Source organism: Pantherophis guttatus, chromosome 1 (genome assembly GCF_059756535.1).
Source record: "Pantherophis guttatus breed Tessera chromosome 1, ASM5975653v1, whole genome shotgun sequence".
Taxonomy (NCBI): Eukaryota; Metazoa; Chordata; class Lepidosauria; order Squamata; family Colubridae; genus Pantherophis; species Pantherophis guttatus.
The window spans coordinates 216,684,076-216,705,895 of NC_142063.1; the positions used below are offsets into that span (position 1 = coordinate 216,684,076).

The 21,820-nt window shown below is 39.3% G+C and overlaps 1 protein-coding gene across 4 annotated transcripts in view; it reads left to right on the top strand.

Annotated features, from left to right (window-relative positions):
• Nucleotides 1–18,414, top strand: part of EIPR1 (EARP complex and GARP complex interacting protein 1) — a 61,793-nt gene extending 43,379 nt beyond the window's left edge. For all 4 annotated transcript variants that reach the window (XM_034432027.3, XM_087882421.1, XM_087882420.1 and 1 more), the window contains 4 exons: nucleotides 1,172–1,308; nucleotides 8,990–9,157; nucleotides 11,139–11,306; nucleotides 18,139–18,414. In XM_034432027.3, coding sequence (XP_034287918.1) covers nucleotides 1,172–1,308; nucleotides 8,990–9,157; nucleotides 11,139–11,306; nucleotides 18,139–18,313 — 648 coding nt within the window. In that variant the 3' untranslated portion in view covers nucleotides 18,314–18,414. The remainder of the gene's footprint in view (nucleotides 1–1,171; nucleotides 1,309–8,989; nucleotides 9,158–11,138; nucleotides 11,307–18,138) is intronic.
• The last annotated feature ends 3,406 nt before the right edge of the window (nucleotides 18,415–21,820 follow it).

Here is a 21,820-nt window from a genome sequence, read left to right on the forward strand (position 1 = left end):
TTTGAATGGTTGATATTTTAAAAAAAACAATATAACCAAATGTTTGGGACCAAAGTTGTTGTGTTTAAAGCATAATTGACAGACCTTTTTTCACTTCTTAGTCCTGCAGTACTTAACAAAAAGAGAAAGAAAGAAAGAAAAAGAAAACAGTATTTCTAGATAGTCCTTCAGAGCAAGGGTCTCCAACCTTGGCAACTTTAAGACTTGTGGACTTCAACTCCCAGAATTCCTCAGCCAGCTGAGTTCTGAATTCTGGGAGTTGAAGTCCACAAGTCTTAAAGTTGCCAAGGTTTGAGACCCCTGCTTCAGAGTATGCATACAGGCGGGATAATTTTACCGAACAGGAAAATGCACGGCTTGCGTGAAGTTAGTGATGAGTTTTAGACTGGAACTGTAATCTACATATATATAAAAGCAAAAACCACTCACGCCGTAATCACGAAATCTCCAGAACCATAAAGCCTACAAACCTGAAATTTGTCACGTATGTTCCTCTTGGCTTCTAGGTTCTCGCTAAGAAAGGATTTTTTGAAATGACCATCAGAGCATTAGTATTTCCTATATTATGATTAACACACTCTGATGCTGAGGAGTTCTACTCCCCCTCCCCACCTGAAAAGAAATCTGTTCCAAATGCAAAAACACAAGCAGAGGAGAGGAGTTTCAGTTTCAGTTTTAGTTTCACAGCAGCAACCAGAGGATACGATAGGGGAGGCTTCTGTGGGTCAAGGCTGAGGGAGAGAAGAGGATAGGATAGGAGAGACCTCTGTGCAGCAAGCCTGAGGGAGAGAAGGGAATAGGATAGGGGGGCCTTCTGTGGGGCAAGCCTGAGGGAGAGAAGGGGATAGGAAAGGAGACATTTCTGTGGAGCAAGCCTGAGGGAGAGAAGGGGGATAGGATAGGGTTCTGTGGGGCAAGGCTGAGGAGAGAAGGGGAGAGGAGAGGCCGATCGTAACTACTAATTAATTTTCAAGCTGTGTCGATTTATCAAGTCCCATCACATAGTTTCGTAGCGAAGCACGTATATCCAGCTAGTCCAAGATAAGAATAATTCTGTGATTTTTAGATTCAAGTTGTTCTGCTTGTTATTGCCTCTAAGTTGCCGCTGCTGTTATTGCTCGGATTAACCTTGTATTAGAGATGCTGATTTGGGTTGTTTTTTGATGCACAGTTGACAAATTCAGTGACCTTGGAAGGAAAAGGACAACTGAAATTTACATCTGGAAAATGGAGTCCTCATCACAACTGTAGCCAGATTGCCACAGCCAATGACACGGCCATTCGAGGATGGGATATACGCACTATGAAGTAAGAAGCATAGCTCTTTGTGTCCTTGAAACAAAACACCAACCAGACAAGTTACCCTGATGTTTCTGGCTAGATCCTCCTGTTTCAATTTAAAAAAAAAGGGGGGGGCAGCAGTAATGGTTACTGTTGTAGCTGTTCCAGCTTGCAGGCTTGGCATAGCTATAATAACTAACCTGTCACATTTTCACCTGCCATTGCTTTTTTAATAACTAACCTGTCGTATGTTCCCCTTATCCTTATATCTAATGAGATGCGCCCCTTCCTCTCTGGCTGAAGTAAATAAATAAATCTCCCATTAGATAAAATGAAATAGATTACCCTGAGCGCGTATTTTATAAAATGTCATTTGAAGTCAGCTGATAGGGCTCAGAACAGACCAACCCAGCCTTACCTCCTGGATCTGGATTTAAACACTGGCTGACTCTGATGCCCTCTTTCCTTTTTAAAAGTTCTACTCTCCTCCCTCCCCCCCTTTTTTTTAATAAAGGAAAAAGACCCTTTCCGTTTTCTATTTGATTTTGATGGTGTAAGATAACACACCAGGCATTTCCATTCCGTTAACAGCTAGCTTCTTGGTATATATTTATTTAAGGTTGGGGTTGCAACATATCACAATTTTGAATGCTAGCAAAGCTAATACTTCAGTATAAGAAATATAGGACTCCTTTCCTGGTCGAGTTGTGATTTTGATAAGCAGAGGAGTGATGTTGTGCACATCTGTTGCCATGACAACAGAAGTCTGTGCCAGCTTTTTTAAGATACAGCTTATCCCCTTAGCACACAGTAATTTATCACTAGCCTTGGAAGACGGATGTCTTGTAATAACTTCTCCTGCCTTAAAGGGGAGATGCCTTTAAATTCAGTTTTATGTCTCCTGCATGCTCGTGGGGAGGAGTATATTTCCATTGTTTCCTATTATACTTCTTGATAGAACACCCCCCCCATCAGTTCAATTAGCAAATGCTAAAAATGTATGTTTATAGTGCTTTGTGTTTTTCAGTCCCTCTCCCTTTTCGTTTTCTGCAAGAGCAGAAGAGCAAGAGCATAGCAATGTCATGTCTGTGTGGTGGGTCATTATTAAACAAAATTGTTAGACAGTCCGTGACATCTTCTTATCTTGTGTTTTCTCTCCCCCACCCTGGCTTTGTTGGCAGCCTGTTTAGCAATTGACTAGACTTTCTTTTATCCCTTCATGCCTTGGGCCACAAGATCTGGAGGAAAGATTGTGTAAGAGATGGTTTTCTAGACTCCAAGGTGTTCATTCTCCTATGGTGGAGCCACTTGGAAACAGGCCTTTCAGCCATGTTTTCCCCATCTCCCCCAGAAGATGAATTCTGTTTTGGTTGCCAGATAAAGACTGCTCCATGCTCTCAAGCTTTTATTATTCATGTATTTATTTGTACTGCTTTGCAGCCCTTCATTCAAGCAATCCTAAATGGCTTACAAAACGTTCATGCCAAATAATATATGTGAAACAAGGACAAAAAGACCACATATCTGTGGGTGTAGATACATACCGACACATGCCCACACAGAAATGTATAAATATATTAAAGTTATTTAACAACAACAATAACGGCAATAAAACACTCACACACATTAGCTCAACATTAATTGGCCTCTTCAATTCCTGGATGCTGATTTAGCAAGCTTTCTAAATTTTAGAAATAAAGATACTGATTTTTTTTTTTTTGGAGGGGCGGGGAGGGGTAACAGATTCCAAAGAAGAAATACTCTGGCAGTCTTTCCCACCATGCTTCACTGGTACAACTTTGTCAAACAAATTTTATTTAGAAGTCCTGCAGATAACTTGGTCCTATGCCGTGTAGAATTTTAAAGGCTATTATCAGTATCTTGAATTGCACTTGGAAAAAATATGGCAGCCAAATCTGCCTGCCTGCCTGCCTACCTTTCTGTTTGTCTGTCTGCTTGTCCGTCCATCCATCCATCCATTGTCTCTCTATCATCTATCTCTACCTACTTACCTACCTATCTATTGCTTCAGTCAAGGTGATTCCACCAGTATATAAAATAATAATAATAATAATAATATCCTGAATAATAAAATTAATAATATACAATGCCTGTTGTTGCAGAGGAGAATGCCCTCCAGTGCAACTCCTGAAGTACTGGTATTATGTGACAATATCAGGTTACTCCCATACCATCTAAATTTGCAGGGCAGCCTTCAACGATATATAGAGAATAAACTAGAGTTGGCCAATTTTTCAACCCAAATATGTAGTGTATGCTCAAAAAAATAAATAAAGGGAACACAAGCAGAAGACATCCGAGATCTGAATGAATGAAATAGCCTTATTAAATACTTTGTTCATTACATACAGTAGTTTTGTGTTCCCTTTAGTTGTTTGAGCAGTGTGTAAACTACTGTATGTAAAGAACACAGTATTTAATAAGGCTATTTCATTCATTCAGATCTCGGATGTCTTCTGCTTGTGTTCCCTTTATTTTTTTGAGCAGTATATTTTTAGATTATCTTTTGGTGATATTTTAGCCTCCACTGCTTTTAATTGGTTTCTGTTGTTAATTGCTTGGGTTTAAAAAATTAATTCATTTTATTGTGGTATGCTTGATTAGATTTGCACGTTGTTAGACTCCTAAAATCATAGAACTGGAACTCAACAGAATTTACTCCTCAGTGCAAGAATCCAATTAAAATCAGATAGTTAACTAGCCACTGCTCAATGTAAAGGAGCCCACCTCCTCTTTGACTAACTGCTTCCACTGTTGAGCTATTCTTGCTGTTCGGAAGTTTTTTCCTAACATTTATGGAAATCAGCCTTACTGTACATTAAATGAGTTAATTCCATGTTTTTCATCCTAAAATTTAAAAAAAAAAGTTTTTCTGTTCTTCCATGGGATAGCCTTTCAAATATTTGAAGAGTGCTGTTATATTCCTTCTCTTCTCAAGGCGATTGTAGCCCTGAGAATTACCAATAATGTGACTGAGGTCAGTCCTGAATATATATAAAGGAACATGTTTGCATTGTAATTCCTGATCTTCATAGAGTGTCAAAGTAGGGACCAACCTTATCTCTGCAGGGATGATGTTCTACAGGGAAGGAACCACCATGGAAAGATCCTTTGTCTTAGTCCTGCCAGATGGAGGGGACCCATAGCATTCCCTGCATCCCCGTTCTGATAGATTGGGAAAAGATGGTCCTTGAAATAACCTGGTCCAAAGCCATATAGGACTTTGAGGTGACAACTAGCCCTTTGAATTGGACCTGGAACCAAATCGGCAGCCAGTGCAGCCCCTGCAAGAGAGATGAACATATGCATATCTAGGCCTGTACAAAACCATGAGGGCCACTGCATTTTGAACCAATTGATTCCAGTTATTTTTCAAGGGCAATCCCATGTAGAGAGCTTTGCGGAAGTCAAAATGGGAAGTGACTAAGACATGGGTAATTATGAGCAGGAATTGTTGGTCCAGGAAAGGGCATAACTGGCACACAACCCACATTTGAGCGAAGGCCCGCCTGGCCACGACTGCCATCTGCTCCTTGAGCAGAGGTCATGAGTCCAGAAGAACCCACAGATTACATACTAAATCTCTGGGGCAGTGCCACCCATCTAAGTCTAAAGATGGCAGTTTTCAATGGACCAAAGAACTCCAAACCCAGAGCCAACCTATCTTGCCAGCGTTCAGTATCAACAGCCTCTAGGGCACTGAGAGGGAAGTCATAGTATCACTATGCAACATTTCAGTCACCATTGGAATATACCAAAGCAAAAGTTCATTCTCACTTCCAGATGGATAGAATGGCAGAATTGGAGAACTACACATTCCATTTTATAGCCACACATACTGTTAAACCATGGTTTAGGTTTATCTTTAAATATTCTCATACAGGCAGTTTTTCCATTCCTATGTACTCAGCAGAGTCTAAGTCGCCCATCAGCCTTTTCATGGTTTTCAGAATTTGTCCCACCAGAGTGGATTGGGTAAAAAAAAAAAGTGATTACTTTTTTGTATTGGCTTTTATGCCATAGAGCAAAATGAATGGCTTAAGCCTGGGGCTTCTATTTCAGTGTATGGAAATTCCTGAATTCTCTCTGGAAATGGGTCCTGGTTCCATTTTTGGAACATAGTCTTTGAAAAGTATATAGGTCCCATTGTGCTACTTCTGTACCAGCTAGACAAATAAATGAGATAGTTGGGAAGTAGCTTCAAGATGCTACAGTGACCCTGTGGTTGAGCTGTCACTTATGAATGAGTCCATTAAAATTATTCTGATTTTTTTGCCCCAACTATTTTTTCACTAATACAAGATTGATCCATTCTGGAAAAAGTAGTTTCCATGGTCTCTTCTTGTATGGGATTTTAATTTTAAATGCAAAGGAGGATTTATCTTTCTCTTGTTTTGTGCACACATGTGCAATACAGGTAGTCCTTGACTTACAAAAATTTGTTTAGTGATCGTTCAAAGTTGCAACAACACTGAGAAAAGTGACTTAAGGTTGCTTTTCACACTTACGACCGTTGCAGCATCTGCACAGTCATGTGATCAAAATTCAGACTCTTGAAAACTGACTCATATTCATGATAGTTGCAGTACCCTTGTTTAATCACTTGTGCTATCTTCTTACAAGTAAGTCAATGGGGAAGCCAGATTCTCTGAACAACTGCCATGATCCACTTAACAACTGTGGCAAGAAAGGTCATCAAATGGGGCAAAACTCACTTAACAAATATTTCATTTAACAACAGAAATTTTGGGCTCAATTGTGGTTGTAAGTTGAGGACTACCTGTATTTAGCCTTCCTTAAATCCTCCTCCCACATACATGTATTCATATATACCTACGTTTTGATTTTGGATGTTTTCCAGGTTATACCGAAAACAGATAAAATATTTTTGATATTTCTGAGTGAAAACATCTATACTCCATACAACATGAAATAATCAGACTTGACCCTGCAGGGCATGGATTTTTGTAGAGACAAATAATTTGACTTGGGGTATATCTATAAAAGGGAACAATTGTCTCTTCTAAGCCAAAATTGTGGAAACCTTTTGGGAAAAGTGAACTTTTTAAAACTAGCTAATAACACCACTTTTTTTTTTTTTGAATAATACCATAAAATTATACATCAATGGAAAGATAATTTAACCAAGAATGTAATGCAATAACTGTCATGAAGGATTTGCTATTAGAATAGCAGTTACAGTATAAAGAAGACAATAGCAAAAATGAGATATACAAAAATTATCACCATGTCAGTTAATAGTTGGGTAACCTTTAGCATGAATTACGGCCTTATAACGTCTTCCCATGGAGTGAAGCAAGTCTTTTAATTCTGCAGCTGTTCTAATGTGAAACCAAGATTGAATGATTGCTTCTATTAACTGGGTTTTATTGCTGGGTCACTTCTGACTAACAGGTTTCTTTAGTCGGCTCCATAGATTTTCAATTGGGTTAAGGTCTGGGCTATTCCCAGGCCATTCCAGCAGTGGAATATGATTATCTTGAAACTCCAAAAGAAAAAGTGGTGTTATTAGCCATCAAATCTCAAAAATACACTTTTCCCAAAAGGTTTCCACAATTTTGGCCACTACTGTACTTCCAATTTTACCTCCAGGCTGAAACTTTTTGTATAGTCTGGGATGTATATAAAAGGGCCAAACTCAGAGTGGTATTAATTGCATGTTTAACATGATTTTGGGGAAGAGGTTAGGGAATATTTATTTGTTAAAGGTGTTTAAACTCCCTTCTCCCTCTCCCCCTTCATCCTGAAAAGCTCTAATGGTAGCTTAGAGAACAATAAAAACATGATAGGCCTTGCCCTTTGGCTTACGGTTTAAAAAGATCTGAAGCTTCAATTTTTTTTTGAAAAAAAATAAAGATTCCTCTTTGTCACACTTCCTGGCAGAGATTTGATTTCAAGATTCTTCAGTAAGAACCGACAAAGAATATATGGGACATGAGTTCTTGAAAAGGGACCGATATTCCATGGGTATGCTGGTGATTCTCCCTATCACCTTTTTCAGCTTCTTTTTGCTCCTTAAAAATATAGTCAGTCCTCATTATTCACAGATTCCATATTTGCGAATTCACCTCTTTGCTAAAAATTTAATTGTGACTCTCATATTGTGGGGCTTTCACAGTCCTTCACAAACATGTGCAGGGCAGGGAAAAGTTTGAGTCATGCTCAGTTCCCAGCTGAGCATGAAAAAGGGGACACTCTTCCTTCTTGTTTCAGTTCTTATTGCTGAAAACGAGTATCCTGTTTGGTTCAGTATTCTCTGATTCAGGGTTTGTGATGGGTTTATGGAACACAGCTACAAGTAGTCCTTGACTTACAACCATTCCTTTAGCCACCATTTGAAGTTACACCAGTGCTGATAAAAGTGATTTCTGGCCTGTCCTCACACTTTCAACCGTTGCAGTACCCCCATAGTCATATGATCATAGTCATAGGTCAGAGTTCAAGTGCTTGGCCACTGGCATATATTTATAGTGGTTGCAGAGTCCTGGGATCATGAAGTTGCCATTTGTGACTTATTCACCTAACGTCCAACCAGTGCAGTCGAAGGGGGAATCCAGATTTGCTTAACGACCGCATGATTCATTTTATAGCTGCAGTGATTGGCTTAACAACTGATAAAACAAGGTTGTCAAATCGGGTTCAGTTCATTTAACAACCACCTTCCTTAGCAGGTGGACCAGAATTTTCATTGTGGTCGTAAGTCAAGGACTATCTATTCTGTGAAGAATGAGAATCGATTGTTCTGACTTTTTAAAAAGTTCCTTATTAAAACATCCAATATTTTCTCTTTTTACTATTAGAAATTATGGGCAAAAAAATATAAATTCTTGGCATCTTTTTTTTTTAAATAGCTCCCAGTGCTGATATTATTTCCCAAGAATTATTGCAATAACGGCTTATAATTCCCCCCCCCCAATTACGACATACGCACCCTGTAGATTTTTTTGTGTTGCTGGTCCCATGCTACTTCAAGATACTCATTTTTAAACTGACAGTTGCTTCTGTTGCTGGATGCCAGAAGAACGAACCAAGTTTGCAATGAACTGAGAAGGAAACAGCATGTTCACTTTTTAGTCAGTGCCAGCAAGAGGTTTCTGTAACCGGCATCCAACCTGCTGCAAATCTACTGTGATGCACATCTGAATTTCATCATTGGCACTGTGACATGCACATATGGCGATCTCGGTCGACTCATTAGTTCTTTGTCCCCCATTTTCCTACATGGAAGATGGACTTTGGCACGGATACAAGTTCTCGGGGATGCTGCCAGTATGGTAAAGACGAGAAACTAATGAATAGCTATTTCCCCCTACCTGCTGCCCTGTAGCAATACAGAGTAGAGTGATGGATATGGTGGTGTGTATCTAGGTGTCAGAAGCTCTGCATTCATATGATGGGCGGTACCAGATTGTTTGCTCAGGGTAAATGGTCTTTTTCCAGACATTCAATTCAGACGGTAGTTTTAAAGGAGTGAAGCAGTGATGCTAAGTTCTTGCCACCAGAACAGATGCAACAAATCATTCCTTAATGATCATTCCTTAAATGGACATAAATAAATTTGCAGTGCAAACATGCCCCCCCTTTTTTTTATTAGCAGCCTACCTAGCATTCATTATAGATGTATTTATTCTTGATGATTATTTTTTTTTTTTTGTTTCTCCTACAGCCAAATATATTGTATAGAAAATGCTCATGGACAGCTGGTGCGGGACCTAGATTTTAATCCCAACAAACAGTACTATCTGGCTAGTTGTGGAGATGACTGCAAGGTGAAATTCTGGGACACCAGAAACGTCAATGAGGCAGTGAAGACACTAGAAGAACATTCTCATTGGTAAAGTGAATTTATTTGGCAGTTTTCTAAAATGCTCTTTTTATTGTCCTGTTCTCCAATAATTTCAGGGAGGTTCGTCTTGAATTACAGTTCTTCATCTTTTTCTCAGCACAGCAAATATTTTATATAGCTTATACACTTTAAAATTTTCCAAGAGCCTGTTTGGTATAATGATTAAGGATATCAGGCTAGAAACCAGGAAACTGTAAGTTTAGTCCTGCCTTAAGCACAAAGCCACCTGGGTAACTTTTGGCCAGTCACTCTCTCTCAGCCCTAAAATGGAGGCAATGGCAAATCACATCTGAAAAACTTTGTCAAAAAACATGCAGAGATCTGATCAGGCAGTCTCTAAGAATCAGAGACTATTAAACGGAAGAAAATAATCCTGAACTTTGAAGTCATTTAGTACAAGATGCAACTTTTTAACATCTTTTCTTATTGATAGATTAATAATTTATTACAGATGCTGAATACCTGAAGACATTGGCATGATATGTAAACTTAAAAACACAATTAATAATGCTAATTCCCTTTTAATGGACCCTTTTACTGTTCACTGTAAGGATCTGGGGATAATTTGGATTGAATTAATAAAATATTTACAAATACTTTGTATTATACTAAATTTATAAATATTACTTATATTTATATTTTTGCTTTACTTCAGGGGAAATGTTACATATTCCTTATACATTCATGCAAACATTAGAAATACAATATTTTAATGGATTTTAGTTTAAGAATATAAACATTTCTTCCTTAAAGGAAATTACATGAAGACCAGGTACTAAACCATATGCAGGCTTAAGTCTAGGCCAGAGGTGGGCAACTATGGCCCGTTTATGACTTGTGGACTTCAATTCCCAGAATTCCTGAGCTAACATGGCTGGCTCAGGAATTCTGGGAGTTGAAGTCCACAAGTCATAAAAGGGCCACAGTTGCCCACCCCTGGACTCTAGGCAGTTCCACACCAGGTCCGCATACCAATTCAAATGGAAAGAAACTAGACTACTGCTCCATTTGAGAGCTTAGTCAATTTGTTTCTGCCTCAGTTGTGTTGTGTTTAAAAATACAATAAAACAAGTCATTTGCTCACTTGGTTGTGTTCCTTCCTCTAACAGAGATTGGCAGGTTTGAAGATGCTCATAGATTGTCTTTAAACTGTTTTTGAGGGTTTGGGAAGTTCAAGTAGTGATTAGAGGTGTGGCCCCCACCTCAAAAATTAGCTTTAAAACTTACCCTGACGGCAAACCTTGTCGATTATGTATAATAGAATTTTAGAAATTCAAGTGGAAAGTAGTTTGTAGCAGGATCTTAGGGCTTATTCATGCTTTCAGGAAAGGTAATTTGATAGTCTTGTGACATGCTACCTAGCCAAAAGTAAAAGAGTGTTCTCTTCTTCAGCCTGGCAGCATGTATTAAGTTGAATCCAACATAGTTCTTTCATGAATAAACATCCCACCATCCAGTGTAGTGTAATGGTTAAGGTATTTGAATAAGACAGTCAATTTCTGGCAGATGTGGAGATGACACAGCCAGAGTTTACATGAGCTTTTGAGTCTTAAATTATATTTACATTCTTTTGGAACATAAGCTCTAAAGCTAATTACTTATTAAACTTTATCTTAGGTTGCTCAGAGTAAAAGAAATAAAAACCCTCGTAAATTAGCTGAAAATCCCTGGAAATAAACTTAATGATGGTACCACATTCGCTTCTCTGGTGGTACATGTGTGATATTCCACTTTCAGGTATTCTGGATCTAACTCATTATATACCGTATACTCTCTAGATTTGATCCATCCAGTCAACTTGCTTCTTAGCAAATAATGGTTTTATTGCAGTCATTGATCGTTGTTCACAATATGAACTTTAATAGCTTAAGATACCTCCAAAATATTTAGTTGCAACATGCAATAAGAACTACTCAAGGGACCAGTGTTCATCATCTCTCTCCCTCCCTCCCTCCCTCTCTCTCTTTAGGGTTTGGAACGTGCGTTATAATCATTCCCATGACCAATTAGTACTTACTGGCAGCAGTGACAGCAGAGTTATTCTTTCCAATATGGTATCAATTTCTTCTGAGCCTTTTGGACACTTGGTAGACGATGATGAATTTAGTGATCAAGAAGACCGTCAACAAGACGACAAGTAAGAATCTATCTGCTTTGAATAAACTCACTAAATTTGTAAGTTCTAATTATATCTTGGTTAATGGGAATCTTTTCTACTAATTTTAGGATATTTATGTATGCGCCTTATTGGTAAGTAGATCAATGTATTTGAAATAATTATGTTTTGTAAGGGAGTGGAACTGGCACTTCTCATATTTTTAATAACTGGTCTTTATATCACACACGTTGAGGCCACAAGATCACATGGACTTGGATCCAAAACTCATGGAAGGTTTTTTTTTTTTTTTAAGCCTTCCATAAGTTCATATATAATACAGGTGAAGGAAGTTTTTGGTTTCCCCCAGAATGATTTCTTGGTGCTTGTCTCCATATTGGTTTTGGTAGCTACTTTATAACAGTTCAATCACATAGTTTAAATTTGTACAGCCTTAAGAGTTGCTTGAAAAATTGTCACTTACTTATCATTCCTAGATTCTTCTACCAATATCAAATTTCTAATTTCTTCTGCATTTTTAAATAACTGGCATCTACTACAACAGGGGTCCCCAACCCCCGGTCCGCAGCCCACTACCAGGATGTGGCTTATTTGGAATCAGACCGTGAGAGGCGGGCCAGCAGCTCCATTCACACTAGTGGCAGATCGGTGCGTGCGTACGTGTGTGTGCAGCTCCACCCACACAAGTGGCAAACCAGCACGCACCTAGCTCTACTCGCACAAGCGGCAGGCCAATGTGCACGTGCATGAGCAGCTCCATTCATGTGAGCAAAGCTACATGTGTGTGCACACCAGTTTGCCACTCGCACGGCCTGCTCTCCCTTGCTCTCCTTCCAGCTGGGCCGCCAGGCTGCAATATCCACATCTTGTATTGAATTCTGCACTATACTTATCCACTTCTTATAGATTTCCTCATACATTTTATCCTCACTAGACCCAGAAAAATCAAACAACAACACATTCAATCAAATGTCCTGAAAGATGTGGTAGGCTAGAACCCTGAAAAGTCCAGTCTGCAATTACCTATTACAAATCCCAGTTGTGTTGTCTAAATATAACATTTGATAAATGATAGGATAAATAATGAGAACTATAAGAAATCTCTTTTTGTATGCATTCACATCATATCCTTCAGGGCTCTTGTCAATTATATTTTACCAGTGAGAAAGTTGGATGTGCTTCCCCAAATAACATTTCTGCATCTATGTGTATCAGGTACAGAGAGCGCAATTCATTTCGTCTCAAATTTCTCTAAATATCATATAGCAGAGGAAAAATAGCAACCACAATAATATTATATGAATATATCTGGGTGTCATGATTCCCAAACATAGAATCTTTCAGGATGCAGAAAAGATTTTAATAGTGAAAGTTCAGGAGACTTCCCCAATATTTTTTTTTTAGGGCCAACCACTTCAGAAGACCCAACCATGTAATCATTATCCTCTAAAGTCAGAAGATGAGTACCCAGACAAATCTCTGTCTTGCCCATCCTCACAGAAAGAATGAAAAAGCAAGAACCAACTTCTAGCCACTTTCTCCGATGGGTTGAGAAGTGACAGGAACTTACCCTATAGATAATAGTCTATAGTCTATCTACCCTATAGATAATAGTCTATAGTCTATCTACCCTGTAGATAATAGTCAACCTGCATAAGACTTCAGTAGCCTAACTTCCCACTTAAACAACAGTTGTCCTTGTAGAAAGAGCTTGAATATAAGCAGAGCTCATTGAGTAATCCAGAGCTGCATAAAGATTCTAAATTTGAAGAGTGAATGATAGAAGCAACCAGAATGAAACATTCTAACATTATAAAGAGAGCCAGTTTGGCCTAGTGGTTAAGGCACCCAGCTAGAAATAAATAGGTGGTAAGTTCTAATCCTACCTTAAACATGAAAGCCAACTTGGGCCAGTCACTCTCTCTCAGTCTAATAGGGTGGTTGTGGAGAAAATAGGGCAAGGAAGGAGTATTAGGTATGTTCATCATTTTGAGTTACTTATGAAGGTTGGATTAAAAAAAGTAAAATTAATTAAAACTAAAGAAATTGATAGATACATGATTAAACATTAAATACATACCAGTAGAAAATTAAGATCAAAATGAATTCCAGACAATGGTCTTTTAGTTTTATAGTTTTTTTTTCATTCTTCTTTTGTTAATAGAGGATTAAAAGGTAGGTCACTTGTGAACATCTCATGAGCATTTAATTGGTAAAAGTCCAAGTAAAACATGAAAAGCTAAAAATGAACTCTAGAATCTAGAGGAATGACCAAGAAAATGGCAAGTGTGGTGCATTCTAAATAAGTATTGGAGTTGAAAGAGAAAACAAACCTGCATATATATGGCTGACATGGTACATACATAGTTCTAATCTAAGCCATGATGTAACATACTTGATTTTGGTTCAACATGCCAAACGTAGCCATTCTGGTTTAAAAATTATGGTTATGGATTGTGTGAATGAGAGCTAATGAAAGAGATGCTGCGTATATCGTGTGGATCCAGCCACTCATTGGGTCCAAATTGGCATGATCAGTCAGCAAGGAGGAGCTAAGAATACAGTGGAACTGAAACAAAAACTGTTGTACTGATTCACCTTCTTTACAGTGTTATTTCCAAAAATACCATACAGTATCCCAGGTGTGATCACACTGGAATTCCCAATTTTATTTTTACTGCTGCTCCATAATTTGATCAATGCTTTCCTGGAGCTGTTTTAAAAAAAATCAAAACATGAATTAAGGCAAATCACAAATATACTAGATAGATGACAGCACTCTCCAAAAATTAGTCATTAGTGTAATGGATAGAAGAGAGAATTATCTGACATGAAAGAGGATTATATGATGTTGGTACTGGCTACTAATGTTTGTTAGATATGTTAGCAGTAGCAATAGCACTTAGACTTACAGTATATACAACTTCACAGTGCTTTACAGCACTCTCTGAGCGGTTTACAGAGTCAGCACATTGCCCCCAACAATCTGGGTCCTCATTTTACTGACCTTGGAAAGCTGAGTCAACCTTGTGCCGGTCAGGATCAAACTTCCTGGCTGTGGGCAGAGTTAACCTGCCATACTGCATTCTAACCACTGTGCTATTCATGGCTTATATCTCTTCTTCCTCTTCCTTTCTGCCCCCCAGTTCTGAACACTAGTTTACAAATAACCTTCTAGGATCTCACGAGTGGTCACTTGGGGTTCTATTATGTCTGTTGGTGGTTCCTTGTCTGAAACAGGAATTCTTAAATAGTAAGGCTGTGCAGAAATTTGATATGAAGGTTCAGTTTAAAGACAGTTCAGTTGAATCTCTTAATTGAATGGTGTCTCCCAATAACAATTTGGATTGAACTGTTGAATTGAACTGGATGCCCTACAGCCTGTTTGTATTTTCTTGGTCTGTTCCAACAAGGCTTTTGAAGCCTTCTTGGAAGACACATGTAAAATATGCCTTATAGATTATGGTTCTCTAAGTGAGATGGATGGTAGAATTAAGATGCTCAATAAAGATAGGGAGGATTGATCCACTTGGCATCTGCCATCTAAATATAGCTTAATTGGTTCAGAGTATTATTAAGTATCACCATAGGTAGCAGCTTCTCATGAAAGTACATTAAGCCTGTATTCCTTTTTTCTACTGCTTGAGTGGATTGTTATGACTTCTTAGTGAGAGTCCATTCTTGTTTCAACACAGAAAAGGCTAAGACACGATAATGAGCTTGCTTTAAGAAAAGCTTGTCTGTTCACATTTTTTTTTGTTTCGCAATCTTTGTTTGCTGCCAAAATGCTTATGTTGGTCACTTTTTGCCTGAAGCTACAGAGACAGGGCATCTGCAGGGTGCATTTCAACAGTTCTGTTTGTCCCTCGGGCTGGCATCTTGAGTATCGTTTTTGTACACTGTTAACTATTTGACTGGAAAAGTTTATTTTTTGTTTAACTTTAAGGAGAGCAATTTGAGGGTTAGTTTGGTGATTTCTGGTGGTAATAAAAGTCATGTTGGGGGGGGGGAGTGTCTTGTCTATGACTTGAAATTGGAGGTACTGTGGTAATCCTAAACTCCATTACTATATGCAAACAACATGAGGATTTTCAATTTTCAGGAGTGCATGGTGCTTCACATTCATCTTTAAACTGTGTGTCAGAATCAACACTTTTTGGCTGATGTTTTAAGTTAAAGATAGCGAATCCTGCATATTGTTCATACAAAAGATGTAAATAAATAGCAATTAGCAATTAGCATTTAGACTTACATACCACTTCACAGTGCTTTACAGCCCTCTCTAAGCGGTTTACAGAGTCAACCTATTCCCCCCCCAACAATCTGGGTCCTCATCTTACCCATCTCGGAAGGATGGAAGGCTGAGTCAACCTTGGGCTGGTCAGGATCAAATTCCTGGCAGTGGGCCAAATTAGCCTGCAATACTGCATTCTAACTACTGCGCCACCACGGCTCTTTATAAATAAATATAAAGCAGTTGGTTGTCATAGGCCTTAAATTACATAGTTTTGATCATTCGATATTCCACCCATTTGGGGATGGGAAATTATTTGCAAGATAACGATTTCTACCCTTCCTACAATATTAATAAAAATTCTCAAGGAAGGCAACATCTTAAATTATGAATAAAAATACTGCCTGTTACATTGGGGAGATGGCTTGTATGTATACGTAGGAAGACACTTTTTTTTTTCCGCCTGAAGAAACTTCTGTGTACCCTGTAAATTATCCTTATCTCCTTTCCTTGACAGCTAAACATTTAATTGCACACCTAAGCAGATAAAGTGAAATAGTAACCCCACTGAATAACGCATGTTACTCATAAAGAGGATTTTGAGGGGAGATGAATGAAAGCCACCACAAGTAAATGTTCCCTCAACAATTTGAACTAGTACTACTGGCAAGCATAGTAATAATAGTATTAGCAATAATTAGAGTTAATTTTGAAAATCACAAAGACAGCTCTGTCACTGAGGCTTTGAAACTTGCTCAGCGTTTTGCAGTAAAGTACTCTCTATCTTCCTAAAATACAGCTTTGCATAGTCCATGCATTATAGAAGCAAGTGGACAGTATACAGTATGTTGCCAGTTTACTTTAATCCCCAAAGGGTAATTCAGCAGAAGACAAAATAACATAAGACAATTAAAAGTACCAAAAAGAAGAAAAAGTGGCTTCTCTTATCACCCTTTAGCACACACATCTCCCATGACTAATCTTAGACGGAGCATTAGAACACCCTTCCCCCATGCAAACCTTGGCACGGAGAAAAGGTAATTAATAAACAGTCCATGCTTGTTTATTAAACCCTCATTAACTTTACTTAATTAAATAAAGGATATTAGTGTCCTCTGACAATGACATGTGTTACACTGAACTTTTTTTTTTTTTTCAGAAGTGGGGACATCGCCAGTTTTCCTACAAGCCCCATTTATCAATTTTAAAAGGAAATTTGGGAAAAAAAAGCATGGGAAAAACAAAATAGATTTTGTTTGCTTTGGGATCCAATTCAGATATTTTGGTCATTACCTTTAAAATACTTTATGGCATGGGTCAGGGTATCTGAGGAGCCATTTCACCTCAGTGGGACTAGTCTTCCCCATCTGGTCCAAGGCTCCTGCTATGGACCCTGTCTGTTAAGAAATACTGGCAGGTGGGGTCAAGGAGAAGAGCCTTTTCTGCTGTGGCCCCAATCCTCTGGAACATTCTATCTCTGGAGGTGAGAACTGTTCCTATCCTTTTGGCCTTCCAGAAGGACTTTAAAACTTGGCTTTGACAAGTTTGCGGTTAGCTTGGGACCCCAAGGCGGGTACTCACTCCTGGAGGTGGCTGACAGGGTAAGAAAATCTCACCCCCGTGCTGTTTGTTTCTTTGGTTTTTAAAATTTTACTTGTTTTTCTATTTATCTTTTTGTGGTTTGCAAGCTGCCCAAAGTCACGTTATGGGGGAGATGGGTGGCATATAAACTTAATAAGTAAGTAAAATACATACAGTTTTCAGGAACAAAACCCCTTCATGACTCTTTTCTCATACTTACATTCATGTCCCACTTTTTAACCTGCAGCATGGCTAATATGTTTTGATAATTTTACTGATAGTTTTCAGTGCTAAGCATCTGAAACTACTATCCATCCATCCATCCATCCATCCATCCATCCATCCATCCATTTATTTATTTATTTATTTATTTATTTATTTATTTATTTATTTATTTATTTATTTATTTATTTATTTATTTATTTATTTATTGGTTCGATTTATATGCCGCCCTTCTCCGGAGACTCAGGGCGGCTTACAATGCGTTAAGCAATAGCCTTCATACTTTCGTATATACCTGCTTAATAGGGCTTTCCCCCCCCCACCCCCTTAAGCGATGTTCTTTTTTATACAAAGTCAACTTATTGCCCCCACAATCCGGGTCCTCATTTTACCTACCTCGGAAGGATGGAAGGCTGAGTCAACCTTGAAGCTTTGTGCGCAAGGAGTGCAGTTATGGACTTCAGTTTGCAATATGCTCTTGGACAACCATTTTAATGCATAATTTTCTCTGATTTAACAGGCTGGATTGGAGAAAGTTTGTGAATGGATCTTCTCCCCCAAATCTTCATTAACACAACTTTTGCTGTTAAACATAATTAAAGGATCTAGGGGTGGCAGGGACACCGGTCCATTTTAAAATCCTTCATTTGCCTGTTTGTATCTCAATTTCTTGGATAATTCTTCCTCTCCGGTGTCCATCACATTTTAACAGCACATTTGAGAAGGAACATGACATTTTCCACCACCTGATAAATCAGAATTGCTTCAATCATTTGCTTTTCTCTTCCCTGCCCTTTTTTCTCTTTTGAATTTTAGGATTAAAGAGCCACTTCAGGATAGCATAATAGCTACCTACGAAGAACATGAAGACAGCGTCTATGCTGTGGAATGGTCCTCAGCCGACCCATGGCTATTTGCCTCGTTAAGCTATGATGGACGGCTTGTTATTAACAGAGTCCCCAGAGCTCTTAAATACCACATACTGCTATAAATCTATTCACTTTTTTTTTTTTTTTTTTTTGAGCTTCATTATCTCAATGTTGGCTGATAATTGGAAATACTCTGTTCCTCAAATAAATGTTATAGATGGAACATCGGCCCTTTTCTTTCTGGTGTAAATATTTGGAAATTAAAGATCTAGTATAAAAATTGCACTTACGCACGCATGCACACACACAAAGAGACTCCTTTGTTAAACAGCAAGGGTGTCACGCAGATTACCCCCACAAATATGTGAAGGTGTTCTTATTATTATCATCCAATTTTCTTGTATGATATGTACTGTGCTGTAGGAATGAGTTCAGTTTTAGGGTGAAGCCTGATGCTGTTAAAGTTTATGGAAGAACAGAGCTTTCCTTGCCTCTCTGCTTCCCTCTTCCTCCTCCCAGAGTCTCTCCAGAGGTCTGAGAGGATCTATAAAACATGTCGGGACGGAGAGAGTTAATTGCCTGAAGCGAGGAGGGATTTTGTGCCTCTTGCGTGAGGTTCCCTAGTCTAGCAATTTCCTTGCTCTATTGCTCTTCCAGTTGTTCACGGGGTTCTGTAGATTCCCTCCGTCCTCTGGAGAGCCTTGTAAGATGGGAGCTTGCTAGAGATGGCTGCATTAGGGAGGAGGAGACGGGAAACATTAGTTTCATGTGCTGAAATAATCCATGTATTTCAAATCTAGGGAGAGAGAAATGAAATTCTATTACCAGTTTGCTCTTACACCACGTTAGTGCATTCTGGCTTCATCAAGTGTTCTTGTAGCTTGTCACTAAATAATTCAGGCACATGGTTATGTATGTAAGATGGACACCTACTTAAATTTTCTAAATACAATAAATAAATATTCTGTCTTCCAAACAAATATACATTTCTCTATAGAGAATATACCATAGAGGGATATTCTCTATATCGGAGGCCCCCCAATCCCAGATCCGTGGACCGGGACCAGGTCGCAGCATGCCAGAAACAGGGCCATGCAAACAAGTGAAGCCCCATCCACAGGATGCAGGCAGCATGCGGAACTACGTCATCTCCGGTCCGCGGAAAAACCTCTCCAAGTAACCGCTGCCTGGTGCCCAAAAGGTTGGTGCTGCTGCTCTATATACATTATGGCACGGATGAAGAACGGTTATTGCCCATTTGAAGATACCAGTTGAAGGATAGTTTGCAAAGTACAGGAGAACTGGAGTTTGCAAAGCTCAGGTATTACTGACTCCAAGAAGGCAGCAGAGGAAGGTAATGGAGATGGGGACAGAAGAAAAAGGCAAATTGGTAAAAGAACTATGGCATTTATTTCAGGTATTCATGTGTCCTTAGTGATCATCTGCTATGGAAACAGAATCAGTGGTGAAATTCAGCCGGCTCTATCTGGATCGCACAATCTGGTAGCACCGGCGGCGGGAGGCTCCACCCACCCGGCTGGACATCATCATGTCCCATTTTTTACCCTCTGCACATGCGCAGAAGGCTCTGCACATGCGTGGAAGGGGTGTGCGCTCACATTTGCGAACTGGTTGTGAAGGTAAGTGAATACCATCCCTGAACAGAATAGAGTTCAGCTCCAATGGACTTTTTACCAGGTTAGAGGAGATAGTAGGAGCTGTGAGTCAGGTCATATCTCCAGAGAACTGCAAAAAATGTTAACTGGAAAGATACTAAATAAAAATCTGATTCAGATTTTGCTCCGTTCTCTCTATTTTGGGGAACATTGTGAGAACCTCAGCAGACCACTTGGAGGCCGAGTGCTGTCCTCAGCTTTGTGGAGTTGCAAATTATGGGTCATGTCCTCAAAGTCTGCTCAAAGGTTTGGTGGAAGAGGTAGATAATGATCTGCTTCCTCTCCAGTGGTCATAATCTTGAGGATGCAAAAGAAATGATACATCAACTACATCAGTGAGTATAATGACACTCAAGGCATGGGGGAGGGGTTAGTTTGAAACAGATCAGATGGGAATTAAGTAAAAACCATTTTATTGCTTCTCTTTTTTAGTAAATTAACAGATTTTATCCCCTTCACTTTCAGCCATAAATCTCAACCTTTTATCCCTCCCTCCAAAAGTTCCATCAATTACTTTCTGATATACCATATTTTTCAGTGTATAAGACACACTCCTTCCCCAAAAGTGGATGGAAATGTCTGTGCTTCTTACACAGTGAATGTTGCCAAAGCCCCACCACCGCCTATCCCTGCCACCTGGAACAGGCTGATAATGAGACACCCAGAGGCTGAAAATGGGACGCACGGAGGCAAAAAATGGGGTGTGTGGAGGCAGCGATAGGCGGCAGTGACAATGGGCAGCGATGGCCGGTGCCAATCCCCGTAGCCTAGAACAGCTGATAGGTGATATTCCGGGAGGCAGATCCAACCGCCAATCAGCTGCTCGTGCTAAATCAGGCTGTGCAGAAGCTGACCAGGCTGTTTGCTGTTTGCTGCAAGGAGGAAAAATGCTGGGAGGCAGAGACAGATTTTTTCCCTTTGTTTTCCTCCCCAAAAGCTAGGTGCGCCTTACAGTCCAGAGCGTCTTATAGTCCAAAAAATATGGTAAATAGAACGTCTGTGGCAGATAGGCAATATAATGGTTAATATTGTTTTTGCCCCACCCCAATTTTATTATTTTATTTTAAAAATAAATTACTTTGGGGTGGGGGTGGAATTATTTCGACTATGGCCATTATACTACATATCCGAGTTACATCATCAACTTCCCAGGATGTCAAGTGATAAAAGCTGGCCTTGTGGTCTCTGTGTGCCCCACAATGATATGTAGCTGCTGTATAAAGGTTTGGGGTTAAGTAGGGACTATATACTGCAAGTATTAACCAGTTAGTGTCCTCTGGGATTGCAATTTTCTCAATCCCTTGCCATTGGCTAGGCTGTCTGATAGGCCTCAGAATACCTAGATATATTGGTATAACCATGCTTTATTGTACTGGTAATTAGGAATGTATGTTCTGGTTTAGTAGCATGTAAATGAGCCTTGGTAGTACAGTGGTTTAATGCACCCTGTTATTAACACAGCTGCCTGCAATTTCTGCAGGTTTGAATCTTACCAGGCTCAAGGTTGACTCAGCCTTCCATCCTTTCTAAGATAGGTTAAATGAGGACCCAGTTTGTGGGGGCAATAAGCTGACTTTGTATAAATATACAAAAGTATGAAGGCTATTGCTTAACGCATTGTAAGCCGCCCTGAGTCTCCGGAGAAGGGCGGCATATAAATCAAATTAAAAAAAAAAAATCAGACCATTGTTGATCTTACTATTTTCTGTAAACTTTTTGCTACACAGCTTTCCATAATATACAGGCCTTCCATAGTAGATCTATATATTGTGCAGGTCAGAAGGAGGGCTGAGAAAATACTTATAGACCCCTCACATCCTGGACATAAAATGTTTCAACTCACCAAGACACCACTATAGGGCATTGCATGCCAAAAACAACCAGGCATAGGGACAGTTTTTTCACTCGTGCCCTTTGGAACGAGCTCCCCCCAGAGATACGGAGGATCCCGGA